At 41.4% G+C, this 15,564-nt stretch overlaps 1 protein-coding gene across 1 annotated transcript; it reads left to right on the top strand.

Moving 5' to 3' along the window:
* Nucleotides 1-2,298: 2,298 nt before the first annotated feature.
* On the top strand, nt 2,299-9,939 carry FAM8A1 (family with sequence similarity 8 member A1). Its single transcript, NM_001081718.1, has 5 exons — nt 2,299-3,091; nt 4,095-4,215; nt 6,266-6,389; nt 6,865-7,004; nt 9,727-9,939. Exons 1-5 carry the CDS (start codon nt 2,356-2,358, stop codon nt 9,869-9,871), a joined length of 1,266 nt encoding a protein of 421 aa, NP_001075187.1. The 5' UTR covers nt 2,299-2,355; the 3' UTR covers nt 9,872-9,939.
* The last annotated feature ends 5,625 nt before the right edge of the window (nt 9,940-15,564 follow it).

Here is a 15,564-nt window from a genome sequence, read left to right as displayed (position 1 = left end):
CTCTGTACTATAAATGTTTCGCTATCTTCAGGATATTTTTACTTTTGACAATATGGCTTCCATTGTAAATGCCATTTCTTTCTAGTTAGGTTATATTTTAACTGCTCCTATTTAAGATTATTATTTTTCTCTTTGTTTAAATTCATCATGTATGTGTTGTATGTATATGTTATTTTCCCAAGACTTGATGTGATGCTTCAATGTAAAGAGTCATCTTTCTTCAATTCTAGAAAATTACTGGCCATTATTGCTTTTTCCGTCTTTTGGAATGCCTATTAGATGTACTGTTGAACCTTCTTATAATATATAAAACCTCTGAATTTGTTGGTTACAAAAGGCAATAATTTTATTCTTGGCTTAAGCCAATTAGAATTAGGTTTATTACTGAAACAGGAACACTCTTACTTTCTCAAAAGCAAAGAAAAAGGTGGTCCCTGAAGCTATTTGATTAACTATAACTAGGTATCCTTGAAATCTAAACTATTTCAGAACTTTCTATGCAAGTCAATAAATTCATTTACTTTTTATCCCTTAAATCAATTACAGTTGGATTCCTGACAACTGCAGCGGAGTCCTGATTAATAACAAATGTCTATGTGAGCAGCACTATGCCAGGTGCTACTAACCAGTGGTATTCAAAACGAAGTCTGTGTCTCCAATAATCACGATATTTACACTCATTCCATTTTCTCTTCATTTATTTGTTCTTTCTTCCCTTTCCTTCCCTACCCAAACTTGGAATGCAAGTTTAAACGTTACAGTTTCTTCACAGTTGACTTTTTAAATATTATTCACTTATTATTTAACTTTTGGCTGCACTGTGTCTTCATCGCTACACTTGGGCTTTCTCTAGCTGCGGCCAGCACGGGGGAGCCGGGGCCTTCCTTGCGGTGCATGGCCTTCTCATTGCAGTGGCTCACTTGTGGAGCACCAGCTCTAGGCGTAGGCGGCAGCATTTGGGGTTTACAGGCATAGTTGCCCCAAGGCATGGCGTATCTTCCCAGAGCAGGGATCAAACCTGTGTCCTCTCCATTGGCAGGTGGATTCTAAACCACTGGACCACCAGGAAAGCTGATTTTTAAAACCACATTTGTAAGAATAAACCTAGCTATAGGCCACCACGATCTTCCCCTTGTTTTGGATACATACTATATTGGTATTGTCTTAAATAGGTCTTCCAGTGCTTCATCAAAGTCTTTCCCTTTAACCTATCCATTAGCTTCTTAAGGGGAAAAGTTAAGCCTTTTACTTTCATTTCCCAGAGCAGAGTCAAGAATGATTCTGGGATTCATCATGCTGACAACTGTACCCACAGTACCTGGCCCCTGTGGATCTCCTTCCTGTGTGGGACAGGGGAAACAAAGATATATGCCTATCACTTAACCAACTTAAGGACTTCGGAAGGCATACTAAAATATAAATACGTTAAGGTGCCATATATAGTTCGGAGGAAGGGGAAATCATGCCTGGGCTACGGTACTCAGAGGAGGTTCCAAAGCCCCGAGATATGAACAAGGCCTTTCCTGAACATAAAATGAAAGGCAGGCGCCAAAGGTTTGAAACAACGTGCCTGAGGAAAGGCACAGTTTTGCTGAGGTAGGGTTGTGTCTGCAGCAGTGGAAAGTAAGATATTGCAGACTCAGGTTAGCTCCAGGACAAGGACAGAATCTAGCTCTTAAATCAACAAAACCCCTTTTCTTTTACAATCAAGATCGCTGCAGCTGAGCCATACTACCTTGCTAGGTCCCAGTTTGGTTATTAATTTCTTAACCTTTGAGGATATGCCTTGTATCACCTTGAGTACAAATGGGTGAGGGGACCAGTTAACTGGAATGAATGCAGGCGGAAATAAATAACAGGTCCTGTGCTTAGAGACCAAAACTGTCGCGGCTGCAAACAGAAAAGGCAGCGCTGACCCCCGGACCTCTGTCTGAAATACTCCTCCTCCATCAGCTGTTCCTCCAGGAGCAGCCGGAGTCTACAACCCGTGAGACTATCTGGAGAAGCCTTGGGCCTTCAACTTCGTTAAAATCCGCAAGAGGTGTGTGTGGGGGCGGGGGGGAGTGGGGGGCGCGGAGGGGTGATAGTTGAGCGGAACTAGCGATAATCCCAGGACGCCCAGCTGAGAAGCGCCTCGATAACCATAACCGGCTCGGCGGCTCCAAGCACCATCCCACGCCCCGCCTCCTAGCTCCGCCCCGCCCCGGCGACGTCCACGGGGCGGGGTTTCCGCTTCCGGTGGCGGATTGTTGACGCCTGCGGCTGCTGCGGTGGCCACCGGGCTGTTGGGGAGGGGCCAGTAGGGAAGGGAGACGGCGCAGTGACAGGACCGCCGAGGGTGCCGCTGAGGCCACGATGGCGGAGGGGCCAGAGGAAGCCAGAGGCCGCCCTCCCGGGCAGGACGACGGCGGAGGGAACCAGGAGTCCGTTCCTTCCCTAAGAGGCCTTCCTGCCGCCGCCGCCGCCGCCGCCGCCCCACTGTCCCGGGACTGCCCGCAGGCCGAACCCCAGGCCCTGGGCCGGCCCCCAGCCTTGGGCCTCGCGGCCGCGGTTGAGGAATCGGAGCCGCCGCGCGAGCCCGAGAATCGCGGGGAGGCGGCCTCCGGCTCCGACTCTGGCTCCAGCGCGGGGCTGCAGGAGCCGGCAAGCTGTGAGGCGTCCGAGGCCGCGGCCCCGCCGGAGAAGCCGGCGCGGCTGAGCGCCCGAGAGTACTCCCGGCAGGTGCACGAGTGGCTGTGGCAGTCCTACTGCGGCTACCTCACCTGGCACAGCGGCCTGGCCGCCTTCCCCGCCTACTGCAGCCCCCAGCCGCCCGCGCCCAGCTACCTCCCGGCTGCCGGAGCCGCCGCCGCTCCCCCGGCAGCCGCCCTGCCGCCCCTGCAGCTGGGCTATTACAACCCCTTCTACTTCCTAAGCGCCGCGACAGCCGGGCCCGAGCCGGGGGCGTCCGCAGGCATCACCACCTCGGCTCCGGTCGCCGGCCCGGCAGCCCGCGCCCCTCACCTGCAGCCGCCGGTCCGCGCAGCCGCGGCCACGAGGGTGGGACCGGCAGCCGCTTCGCGAGCCCCGAGCGACACCGGGCGGCAGGCAGGTGAGAGGCTCTTCGGGGCACGTGCTGGGGTGGGAGGTGGGGGGCGGGAGCCCGCAGGCTCTGCCCTGCGCTTGTCGCCGCTGCTGCCATTCGCCGTTGTTTCTCCGCGTCTCAGTTCCCAGGGTGTCCGGCGAGGCCCTACTTTCCTCTTCCTTTAGACCTGGCGCTCCGGATCCATTCCCTTACTCCCCGGACTAGTCGCTTCCAAATGTAAAGAAATATTTGCTCCTCAAACCACTTGCTGTTACCTTGCTCTCCACTTTCTGGAGTGAGACCCAGGGCTTAATTCTCAGATGGCAAAGCCGGTTTGTGGGGAGGGGAGGTGTTGGCCGGTAATGCTGGTAATAATCCAGACATGGATTTATAGTTTATATGGTAACTTTTATGAATTAGCGACAATGGAACTGACGGATATTAGAGATTTTCATGAATTCAAATGCAATTATGAACCTTGACTTAATCCTGTATATTGTCTGTATTGTCTCTTTACTTCTGTATGGATATTAGAATGTTTTGAATTATTGACACCTTTTAGTTTATTTTTATTTTATTCAGGTAATATGGGACAAGACCTAGTTGCCTGAATTTGATCCAGAATTTAGGATGGCAGCTTATTAATCACTGAATTTGTTAAATACATAGAAAACGAGACAAATGAATAGGGGTAAGATGAGCCACACAGGGTTTAAGTTTCTGTCATAGGCTTGTAATTACCCCGGTTCTCGATTGAATCCCTGGTGAAATGTACTGAGTACTTTAAATAATGAAATTTACCTGTGAAATAATTTTTAAACATTAAGGGGGTAAAAATAGCTTTAAATTGTTACGAAGTAGCATTGCTGTGTTTTAATAACATGCCCTATTGAAGTCAATTGTTTCAAGGTTATAAAAATTTTTTATCAGTAAGTTGTACCTTGACTTTACATTCCCCATTCATTGCCTAGCTTGGGTTCCAAGGGAACGATTAGTTTTCTTAACTTTTTTTTTTTTTTTAAATTTACAGGCAGAGAGTATGTTATTCCATCCTTGGCCCACAGATTTATGGCAGAGATGGTGGATTTCTTTATTCTCTTCTTTATAAAAGCGACCATTGTCTTAAGCATTATGCACCTGAGTGGAATAAAGTAAGTTAAGGCCACTTGCAGAAAGGTTTTAATATCTACTGTGTAGAGGTCTTGTTTTAAGTTTTTTTCCATGCTTGCCAGTGATTGTATGGATAACTTGTTTGCCAAGGTCAACAATTTCTTTATAGGAACTTTGTCAGGTTTACTTTCTTATTGGTTTTAAGAAATAACTACAAAAGAGAGAAACAATAAATTCTGCAAGATGGGGGAGAATTTCACCTATAAAAGTAGGTAAAAGCTATCTCCAACCCTGCTTTGATTTTATTCACTATTTTCTTAGGCTAGGTACAAATTTTTCTCTTATAATTGTTTTCAGAGCGGAGTACCTAAAGACAAAGGCATAAACTGTTAATAATCAGCTAGATGCCATTTCCAAATGGGGCTGCCTATATACATCAGGCAAGTTCTAAATGAATTGCAAAGTGAGCCATTTATTTGAATAGTCTTTCTTTCAGAATAATAGTCATAATAGCAGTTATCACTCGGTAAGCACTTTCTACGTGCTGGGCTTTGTATGGATTTTTTTTTGGCCACACCACACAGCATGTGGGGTAACCCGCACCACCTGCAGTGAAAGGGCAGACTCCAGGGAAAGCGTGGGCTCCGCTGGACACAAGGGGGGTCCCTGTATGGATTCATAATCTTGCTACCACTATTAAGTAGAGATTAATGCCTCCATTTTATAGAGATTGAAATTTAGACTTACAAAAGGTTAAGCCCAGAATTTACAAAGGTAAATTTACAAAAATAGAGTTAAGTTCAGACCCTGGTGGTTCAATTTCAGGGCCTTTGTCAGGAACCTGAATGGTTACCATGATTATATCTCTCCCTCCCTTAGTCCCTACACATCCAGTCAAGTACCAACTCGTTTGTGTCAAAATTTCAGTTTTCATCATTATTGCTTCTCCCTAGTCCCAGTCACTGGAGAAGGCAATGGCACCCCACTCCAGTACTCTTGCCTGGAAAATCCCACGGATGGAGGAGCCTGGTTGGCTGCAGTCCATGGGGTTGCAAAGAGTCGGACACGACTGAGCAACTTCACTTTGACTTTTCACTTTCACGCATTGGAGAAGGAAATGGTAACCCGCTCCAGTGTTCTTGCCTGGAGAATCCCAGGCACGGGGGAGCCTGGTGGGCTGCCGTCTATGGGGTCGCACAGAGTCGGACACGACTGAAGTGACTTAGCAGTCCCAGTCACATCATCACTTGCTTGGACTGTAACAAGTCTTCTAACCGATATCTCAGTTTACCATGTCCTGTCTTACATCTAATCTCATAAATTCTGATTCTGCCACTCTGCTGCCTTAAAATCGTTCAGTAGTTTCTCATTGCCATCATAAGTCTTAATGTCTTCATATGTTTTAACAGATACCCTTGTTTGTTAAACTCCCTTCCCCGATGGCTCAGCAGTAAAGAATCTGCCTGTAATGCAGGACATGCGGGTTCCATCCCTGGGTGGGGAAGATCCCCTGGAGGAGGACATGGCAGCCCACTCCAGTATTCTTGCCTGAAAAATCCCATGGACAGAGGAGCCGGGCGGGCTGCAGTCTGAAGGGTCAGAGTCACACATGACTGAGCACGAATGCTTTATTTTCTACTCACTCTCTCCTCACACAATACTTGAGCCACACAGAAATGCCTGTAGCTGCCATCATACTCTCCAAGTCCTCCTCTCATTAGTCCCGCTCTTGCATATGTTTCCCTTAGGCGGGGCCAACTTCTTTCCACCCTTCAGATCTCAACTTAAATGTCATTTTTTCGAAGCCTCCAGTAAGTTGTGTTCCTGTTAGGTGTTTCCAAGTACCCAGTGCTTCTCTATTTTACCCTTTGCCCACTTCATTCACTTGCCATTTTATCCCCAGAGCTAGTACAATGCTTACTCATGGTACTGCTACTTATTTGTTGAATAAGATAATGTTTTGTGAAACTAGATAATTAGAAAACATTAGTTTGTGATTTCAATTAGAGTTTATGGCTTACACTGATGAAAAAATACCAGTTCAACTGCTCTGGTAACACATTCTCTATAACCCAAAACTGTTTTTTATAGGGATATCTCTAAGTTTGCTATGCATTATATAATAGAAGAAATAGATGAAGACACATCAATGGAAGACTTGCAGAAGATGATGGTTGTGGCACTTATATACAGGTTATTAGTTTGTTTCTATGAGGTAAGCCACTGACTTCAGCAAATATTTAACAATATAATTTTAGATTATCAGCCCAAGACAGAAATATTGTAATAGAGATTTATAATCTTGTATTTGTCAGGTGTCTTTTTTTCTAAATTTTAACATAGTACCTTTTCAAGTTAAAATTTTCTGAGCAGAGAAATTTTACAATTTCTTGGTAATACATTTCAGTCATTTGTCCAAAAATGTTTTAAGTTGGTTGTGGAACATGTAATGTTTTTCCATAGAACCAACTTGCTAAAAAATATAATGGCTCATAGAGAAATAACTGCAATAGACATCTTGTGGTACTTGAGGATGTTAGAGACCTGCAGAAATGCATTAAAAGATTAAACTTTAAGTATTTCTATGGAATTCTTCCAACTTGAAAATGTTAAACCATGAATCATATGGCAGGAAAATATTGGTATAGTTGAGCCAGTAAATTATTTTACAATTATCCTTCTCTCCTTAGATAATTTGCATTTGGGGAGCAGGTGGAGCTACCCCAGGGAAGTTCCTGCTAGGACTTCGAGTTGTGACCTGTGATACATCAGTGCTTATTGCACCGAGTCGGGTTTTAGTGATTCCATCCTCAAATGTTAGCATTACAACGTAAGTTCTTTTCTTAATCTACTACGTACTTATGAATTACTGTACTTAAACGTTATCAAATGATGGTACTTACAAAAAAGTGCTTTTAGGATGTTGGTTTTTCTTGGCATATAATAGGCTTACATTTAATAAGTTTAAAACAAAGTTTGAATGTTTTTCAGTAACATTTATTGACTCCTTTTCAGTATACACATCTTCAAGGGTAAGCATTTTATGAACTGGAGGCCACAATAATGAGAGGATTGGGGTGTGGTGCTGTCTGTATCAGTGCTCCAGGCCTAGCTTTGTTTATATTCTCTAGATCTGTAGTTATGGAGTTTAGTTACTATTCTGCGTTGAAGCTTCCTTCTGGTAACACTTGTCAGTACCCCCATCTTAAATAGGCAATAGGAGTTTTGACATGCTCCTGCTCTAAAGTGAAAGAGGTTGTAATACTCACAGTATTCATGGCTAGCTGTTGGCATCTGGCGCTGGGGGAAGGTGTCAGTTCAGTCACTCAGTCATGTCCGACTCTTTGCCACCCCATGAATTGCAGCACGCCAGGCCTCCCTGTCCATCACCAACTCCCAGAATTCACCCAAACTCATGTGCATCGAGTTGGTGATGCCATCCAGCCATCTCATCCTCTGTCATCCCCTTCTCCTCCTGCCCCCAATCCCTCCCAGCATCAGAGTCTTTTTCCAGTGAGTCAACTCTTCGTGTGAGGTGGCCAAAGTATTGGAGTTTCAGCCTCAGCATCAGTCCTTCCAGTGAACACCCAGGACTGGTCTCCGTTAGAATGGACTGGTTGATCTCCTTGCAGTCCAAGGGACTCTGAAGAGTCTTCTCCAACACCACAGTTCAAAAGCATCAATTCTTCAGTGCTCAGCTTTCTTCACAGTCCAACTCTCACATCCATACATGACCACTGGAAAACCATAGCCTTGACTAGAAGGACCTTTGTTGGCAAAGTAATATCCCTGCTTTTGAATATGCTATCTAGGTTGGTCGTCTGAGGTTATTGATATTTCTCCCAGCAATCTTGATTCCAGCTTGTGCTTCTTCCAGCCCAGCATTTCTCATGATGTACTCTGCATATGTTAAATAAGCAGGGTGACAATATACAGCCTTGACGTATTCCTTTTCCTATTTGGAACCAGTCTGTTGTTCCATGTCCAGTTCTGTTGCTTCCTGACCTGCATATAGGTTTCTCAAGAGGCCGGTCAGGAGATCTGGTAGTCAAGGCTGTGGTTTTTCCGAGTCGGACATGACTGAGCGACTGAACTGGACTGAGGTTGGTCATAACTTTCCTTCCAAGGAGTAAGCATCTTTTGATTTCATGGCTGCAGTCACCACCTGCAGTGATTTTGGAGCCCCCCAAAATAAAGTCTGACACTGTTTCCACATCTATTTCCCATGAAGTGATGGAACCAGATGCCATGATCTTAGTTTTCTGAATGTTAAGCTTTAAGCCAAATTTTTCACTCTCTTTCACTTTCATCAAGAGGCTTTTTAGTTTGTCTTCACTTTCTGCCATTAGGGTAGTGTACAGATAGTGGAATAATGGATAATGGAAGTGGATAATAGAAGTTGTGGAGGTGAGTAGATGGTAATTAGCTGAGCAAAACAAGCTTCTGACTGGAATTGCTGCCAGCATGATTCAGAGTTAGATGGTTATATAAAGAAATATAAACAAGAGATTTTAGAAGAAGCCTGGGGTTTGCTTACATCTTCAAAATTTGCTTATTTTTGTGATTCTAATAATCTTGGGCTACTACTTTTACTGAGAATCAATGTTGGCTAATATTTGTTGAACACGTTGTAAACCAGGCACTGTTTGGACACAACTAATGGTAGAAAGTGAACCTAAAACCAAGTCAGTCTGGATTCAGAGCCCACATTCAGCTGCTGTGCTATTCTGTAACTGTTCAGTGCACTAAAAGGCAAAAATCTAATTAGAATAATTCCCCATTCTAAGCTCCTGTTGAAAGCTTTTTGAAGCTTTCCTTAATCACAGGATGACAGGGACTTCTGTGGTGGTCCAGTGGTTGAGACTTCACACTTCCACTGCAGGGTGTGGGTGCAGGTAGAATTCCTGGTCAGGGGACTAAGATCCCACAGCACAGCCAAAAATAAACCACAGGACCCTGCAAAGAGAGAGAGCTGATAAAGCAGTAATTTGAAATGCTGGTGCTCTTCACAGAAGGTAGAAAATGGTACTGTACTAAACCTACTCAGTTTAGAAGACAGTGAAAACATACAGAAAATAAAGATATTAAAAGTAGTGAGTGACCATAGAAAAGGTAAGTAAAGGGAAGTTACTCTGTTCTTTTGGCAAAATACTAGGAAATACTAAGCTTTTAGCTCACATTCTAAGACATTATTGCTTTTCACGTGAAAGTTCTAAAGTCTAATTTTATGTTATGAAGTCTTTAGAACTGGCCCAGGTGGTTTGATCATAATATAATGCTGCTGCTGCTGCTAAGTCACTTTAGTTGTGTCCGACTCTGTGCGACCCTGTAGACGGCAGCCCACTAGGCTCCTCCGTCCCTGGGATTCTCCAGGCAAGAATACTGGCGTGGGTTGCCATTTCCTTCTCCAATATAATGCTACTTGAAAGTAATTTAGATACAAAAGGTTAAAACTCTCAATTGTACTTTGAATGTTTTAAATACATTTTGAGCTTGATAGTCTACTAATCTATATGTAGTTGGTATATAACTTTTTTTTTCCATTTCTTTAGGTCCGCTATACGAGCTTTGATCAAGAATTTTTCTATTGCTTCTTTTTTCCCTGCTTTCATCACACTGCTGTTTTTTCAGCATAATCGAACAGCCTATGACATTGTAGCAGGAACCATTGTAGTAAAAAGAAATGGGGTCAGATGATGCCCCAAAAAGCCATGAATTCCATATTCTCTGGAATAATGACAAGACTAAATTATGTGTCAAGGCCATCAGTGTCCCTGGGTTACCTTAATTCATTTAGAAATTAAAGCAGTCGATCCAGTGTGATGCAGGTGACTGTGCTCAAAGTATTGATGTTACCTGAATGCCAAAGAACTTTTCCAGAAGAAAAACCTGTTGAGTCCAAGTGTTAAAATTTGTATATCGAACAGAAGGCAAGTGGTGTCATCATCAACAGACAGTATATACATCTAAGGTGTTAGAATTTGCTGAATGCACTTTCAGCTTTGAAATCTCCAAATGAAACTTTAAAAAGTTATTTTGGTTTATCCCAAAATGATGGAAAACGTCCAGTTGTGTTTTGTAAACACATTATTCTTTTAGTTAACACGTCTTGAGGAAATGTTCGTCTTTGCTTTTTGTGGGGAGGGAGTGGGGACACACACTTTATAATCCACTTAGCTCCCATCCCAGGGGGTGGTGAGTTAACTACAAGGGGAAGGTTGAGGCCAGCCAAGCAGTTCCCTGATCTGAAATGTTAACACCTGTACTGCAGTTTACCGCAGGAGTGATGACTTCACAGCTATTCTTAATGCCTACACATGTATTTCAGGATAAGTATTGCATGATGAAAAAGTATTAAGTCATATTGCTTTTTTTTTTTTTTTTTTTTAAGAAAAAGGTAAGTTAGTGATTGCTTTAAATGGGGTGGGGTGTTATGTGTGTGTGTGGGGGGGTAAATTTTCACTGTAAATTGAAATTCATGTGCAGATGTTTTCTGTGCCCTAAATCAAACTATAAATATGTGGGGGGAAATTAGTTCCATCAAACTGTGGCATATTTACTCTAAAACAATATTCCCAGTATGTGCGCAGCATGAAGTATTAGTGCTTTTCAGTGTTCTGAGTATACCTTCTCTTTATATACAGGATATTCACATACTAGTTTTAGTTTTATTATACTCCATAACTTTTGAAACATCAAGGAGTTCAGTCATCCTAGCATTTCATGATTAAATAAATAGTAGCCTATGAGATACTTAGCAATTTTCCCTTTAGGGACTGTTCTCTAGCAAGGAAGAGCAGCATGTCCAGACAGTGTTCGAAGTTCTTTGGCTCTGAGGCCGCCAGCTCATTTGGAGTCTGTCAGGGATGATGTTTTGAGGGAAATGTGTAATACTGTGTGTGTTGCTATTTTATTCTGTCGCTGAATTGTGTGTGTGTGTGTGCTTTTGTTAGATGGCCCAGTTAGCTGTGTTGAGATATAGCTAAACTAAAAGTTTTCTTAGGCATTTTCTGCATTTGCTCTATTTTCTCCCCCCAAAACACTAAGCTGTACTGAACAGTTCATATCTCAGGTGCTTACAGGATCAATCTAGGCTTTATTTTGGTCATAATAAATACATTGCTATATTACTGTATCAGTTTTTAAAGTGGGTCTTTTTGACATTTAAAATGTATTTTCAGTTTATAGAAACCTTAACAATGTCCTTAATACTTTTGATTGTAAAATTTCATAAACCATGGATTTAATATAAAATTATTTTGAAAAACATCACAGAAAGCCTGTTAGTTAAATGTGTTAAGATACTGAACAGATCATTCACTTGTCGTTTCTGGGAAGATAAAGTGTTACGGCCCTTCGCAGTAAACAAACCAAAACCATCCACTAACTTTTTCAGAGTAGATTATTAGGAAATGTTACATAAATGGTTACATACTTAACTGATTAGTAGTGTATACTTTATTGACATATACACACCTCTTTGCCCTGGATTGGGAATTCAAGTTGAAATGTACTCTTACATATCGCTGTGGAATTTATCTTTAATGTATACTTTCCTCTAAGATAATTGGATGGTTAACTACCTGGGCTATTTTTACTTATACAGTGAAACAAAAGTAAATACCCAGTTTGATTTATACATTAAAATATTGCACATCTGCTATACACAAGTGATTCAGATTAATATCTATGTAGATGCATTGAGAGCTATCTTAGGATTCAAGTTAAACTATGTAGCCCTATAAAATAAACATTATTATTACTCTGTCTGCCTTTACATGAAAACCCAAGTCTGATTATGAATGTAGCACTTAGGGAGATTTTGGATTCCCAAATTTGAGGGGAAATAAATGACAAAATAGGGAAGGTTTTTTGGGGTGGAGCCCTCTTTATTTTCTGTATACTTTATTATATTTCATTTTTAGAAATGCTGACTTTTCTGTGTACAGCCTCATACTGAAGCTCCACAGCCTAAAAAGGCAAAAAGAAAGCTGTCTCATAGTATAAATATTATTCATCACTTTTACAAGATAATAAAGGAACAAAAATTAGAAGTCATGCTGAGAATACGATTTCAATGAACATACCATACATAAAACCACAAAACAGGCAGATAATTTAGGCATCTAGAAAATCTACCCATTAACTAAAGCAGCCTGAGTGGCCCCAGGACCTTGAGAAAAGTCAGACACACTAAGTGTATGCTGGGCTGAGGCAAGTGAGAGTGAGTGGTGGCGAGCAAGCTGTGCTTTTAAATCTGTGACTAGAGAGAAGGCCAGTACTTGCTGCGATACTCATATGGCACTTGTTCAGAAGCTAATGCTTTCTACCTAAATTGTCACCGCATCTCCCCCCAAATATTTAGGATTGAAAAAAAATGCATTATATTTCAGAGTTTTGTTTCAATTTATAAAAGTCTTCATGTTTGTTTCAAATGACAGTAAAAATTGTTTCAACTCTTAAAAAAGGACTTTTTCCCTTATGTAACTTGCTTGGGTGCATGGAGACATAAATAGTTCCCGCAAAACAAAGACAGGAGTTGAAAAATTGTTGCTACTTGGGGATAAAGGGCTTTTTGATGGGAGCATGGGTATTAAATATTTTCCTTCTATACTTATCTCTATGAAAATAGGCTATTCTTCCTTTTAAAAAATATTCCTAAATAATGGCAGTATTCCTAAAATCTGGCAAGTATTTCACTTACTTGCCACTTCTCACCCCTCTATGCCAAAGGCCAGAATTTATCAGTATGTACTTGCCTGGGTAAAATTCATCTCAAATTGTATATGTACTTCCTTGCAGTTTCATTTATAGTATGGTGTGACCCACAAGCAGTAATCTGATGGCCTGCCTACTAAATAAAAATTCAGCATTCTATTTTTAATAATTTATATGCCACCACTTTGTACTGTCTCAATAAATACCTGGTCAACAATGCTTTGTGTTTTGCCTGTTTCTTTGAGGTTTGCTCTAGAATCTCTTGCTTCCAAATACAGCTGCTCTAGCATTCTCTGCCTTCAAGAGATGAGTGCTTTCAGAAATAGAAGTCTATCCAAAAAAAAAAAAGATCATCCACTTTGAGGTATATTCTTTTAGCAAGTCACTCAAGTTAGCTGTAGATGACTAAGCTTTTGATGTTAAACTAATCCTGTCCATTCCGTAAAAGCTGTTAACCATTCCAGCCACCGTGCAAGGTATTAAAGACCCACATGACACATGAGGAACAAGAATTCAGTCACAGCTAGTCAAAGAGCCGGGCGATTTAATCTTATTCCGGTCTTAGGAGCATTCCCTATTCAAACAATTACAACAAAACTAGATCGACAGGATACAAAACAGGTTCCTCAAGAAAGAAAAAGATAATAAAAGGTAAACTTAAATGGAGTTAAACTACAGTGTGGTCTGAGTCCTGTAGGCAGTGTGCTGTTAGGCACCCAGCCACTCCACTCTGAACTACAGTGGAGGTCAGAGATGTCTCTAAAAGTCGCCCCACATGAAAAGGAAATGAAAGCTCTGACATAAAGCTGTTGTGTAGCTAGACCCAACACATTCCATTTTTCTCGATTTTACTATACCAAGTTTGTCAGTTTCCATTAGACAGGGCCAGCACCTGACACCCTAATATTAAACCGTAAGTTCTTCCCCAGGTTAAACCAGGAAGTTCATGGACTGGTTATAAATTGCTAACATTAGTCCAACACTTTTATCTCAAGTAATAAAATCCTAATTACATGAATAATTAGAAATTCATAACATATTAGCTAAAGACTTAAACTTCAGTTGTCTGAACTGTACTTTTTCTTAACGCCTCAAACTGTAAAATACTAAAACCAAAAAACAAAAAAACCCTACCCCTTAGAAGTGGCAGGCCTGGACCTCAGGCATTGCAAGTCTTCCAGGCACTTATTGAATGATTTTTGGACATGATCTGAACCGAGCGAGTGCATGAATCTCTGGTGCATAGGTCTGAGAATATACATTTGCCACACCCCACCAAACATACTGATACATTCAGTGAGAACAACTTGACTCTTGCAAATCAACTGAATTATATAAACATACCTGATTATTCAATCTTTTTGCATATGGCTTTCTTACCGTCAGATTATTTTCGGTTAAAAACAGTTCCTCATTGATCCAGCATGAAAAGTGGGCTATTTTCTTTCCATAACGTTTCCCCATGTTTCACAAACAGCACTTGACTTTCATCTGTGTATGGAGTATGGAACCCAAGGCTGCTATTACAGCCACAGGGAGTGGGTCTGCAGCCTGCACCAATCTGATGAAGAGAGATGTCGGCTGGGCTTCAGCAGGGAAAGATTTGTGGTTGGAACTGCTACCAGGAGTGTATTCTATAGCTGCCACGTGCAGCCTGAGAGTTAAAGCAATAGAGATGAAAAAACAAGTCCCAAGTCCCAACAACTCTAGCCCTAGAGATCTCAGTTCTGGGGGCATAGGAGACTTCATTTTTATAAGATAACTCACCCTGTTTGGTTTTTGGTTACTAGCTTAAAAAAAATTAATAAAATGAAATATTTCTAGTACATTTTTAATGAAAAATCTTTCCCAGAATAGAAAGCTTAATATCCCCATCCATATGGGTTTAAAACAATGACTAAGACTGAGCGAGCATGCAATTTAGTTAAGCATTAACACCCCACACGTTTCCAATTTACTCCATTAGTATTCACCATCATCTTCTGCCCTCCAAACAGGTTCATGTCAAACATTTATTATTTAATAAGTTGAGAATTATAAATACAAAATTCCGACTCCAAAGCTAGCACTTGATGATGGCCTAAGACATTTCCATAACAGAAATCATTTCACTGGAAACAGAAAAGCTCAAACATGTTAAAGTACTGATTTTAGACTCTAACCACAACTTCAGTAAAAATAAAAGTCACCATAAAATTATATGTTCAAATTGAAGAATAAAGTTGTCAAATGCTCTTGCCCAAGAGCTCTTTTATGGGCCGTAACAAATCTACTTCTTAAAAAAAAATAATAATCCGTAAAACAATCCAAAAGAAATCGCACAAAAGGACCACTGAAGTTTTTGTGGGCTACTTTAGGTATGTATCTCCAAAAATTCAATCAATAAACATTGTCTAGTCACCGATGAAGGAAGATACAAGTACAAACAGAAATGGTTGTTTCCATTTATTTTCTACTTTAAAAAGGTATATCAATTTATATGCAAAGTAGGCGTGATTCCTAGCACCAGACAAAAATGCAGCGAGCGTACCTTCAGACATAGGAGCTGTCCAAATCACCTTAAATGTATTCTTTGGAATTTCTCTTCTAACTGACCACTGTTAACTTCTATAAAAAGATTCCCTTCCACTAACACTTTTACCTTCACTATAATTTAACACTAGAGCAAAAAG

The sequence above is a fragment of the Bos taurus genome, chromosome 23 (genome assembly GCF_002263795.3).
Source record: "Bos taurus isolate L1 Dominette 01449 registration number 42190680 breed Hereford chromosome 23, ARS-UCD2.0, whole genome shotgun sequence".
NCBI lineage: Eukaryota > Metazoa > Chordata > Mammalia > Artiodactyla > Bovidae > Bos > Bos taurus.
The sequence above is the reverse complement of the archived record's forward strand: the minus strand, read 5'-3'. Positions and strand labels throughout refer to the sequence as shown.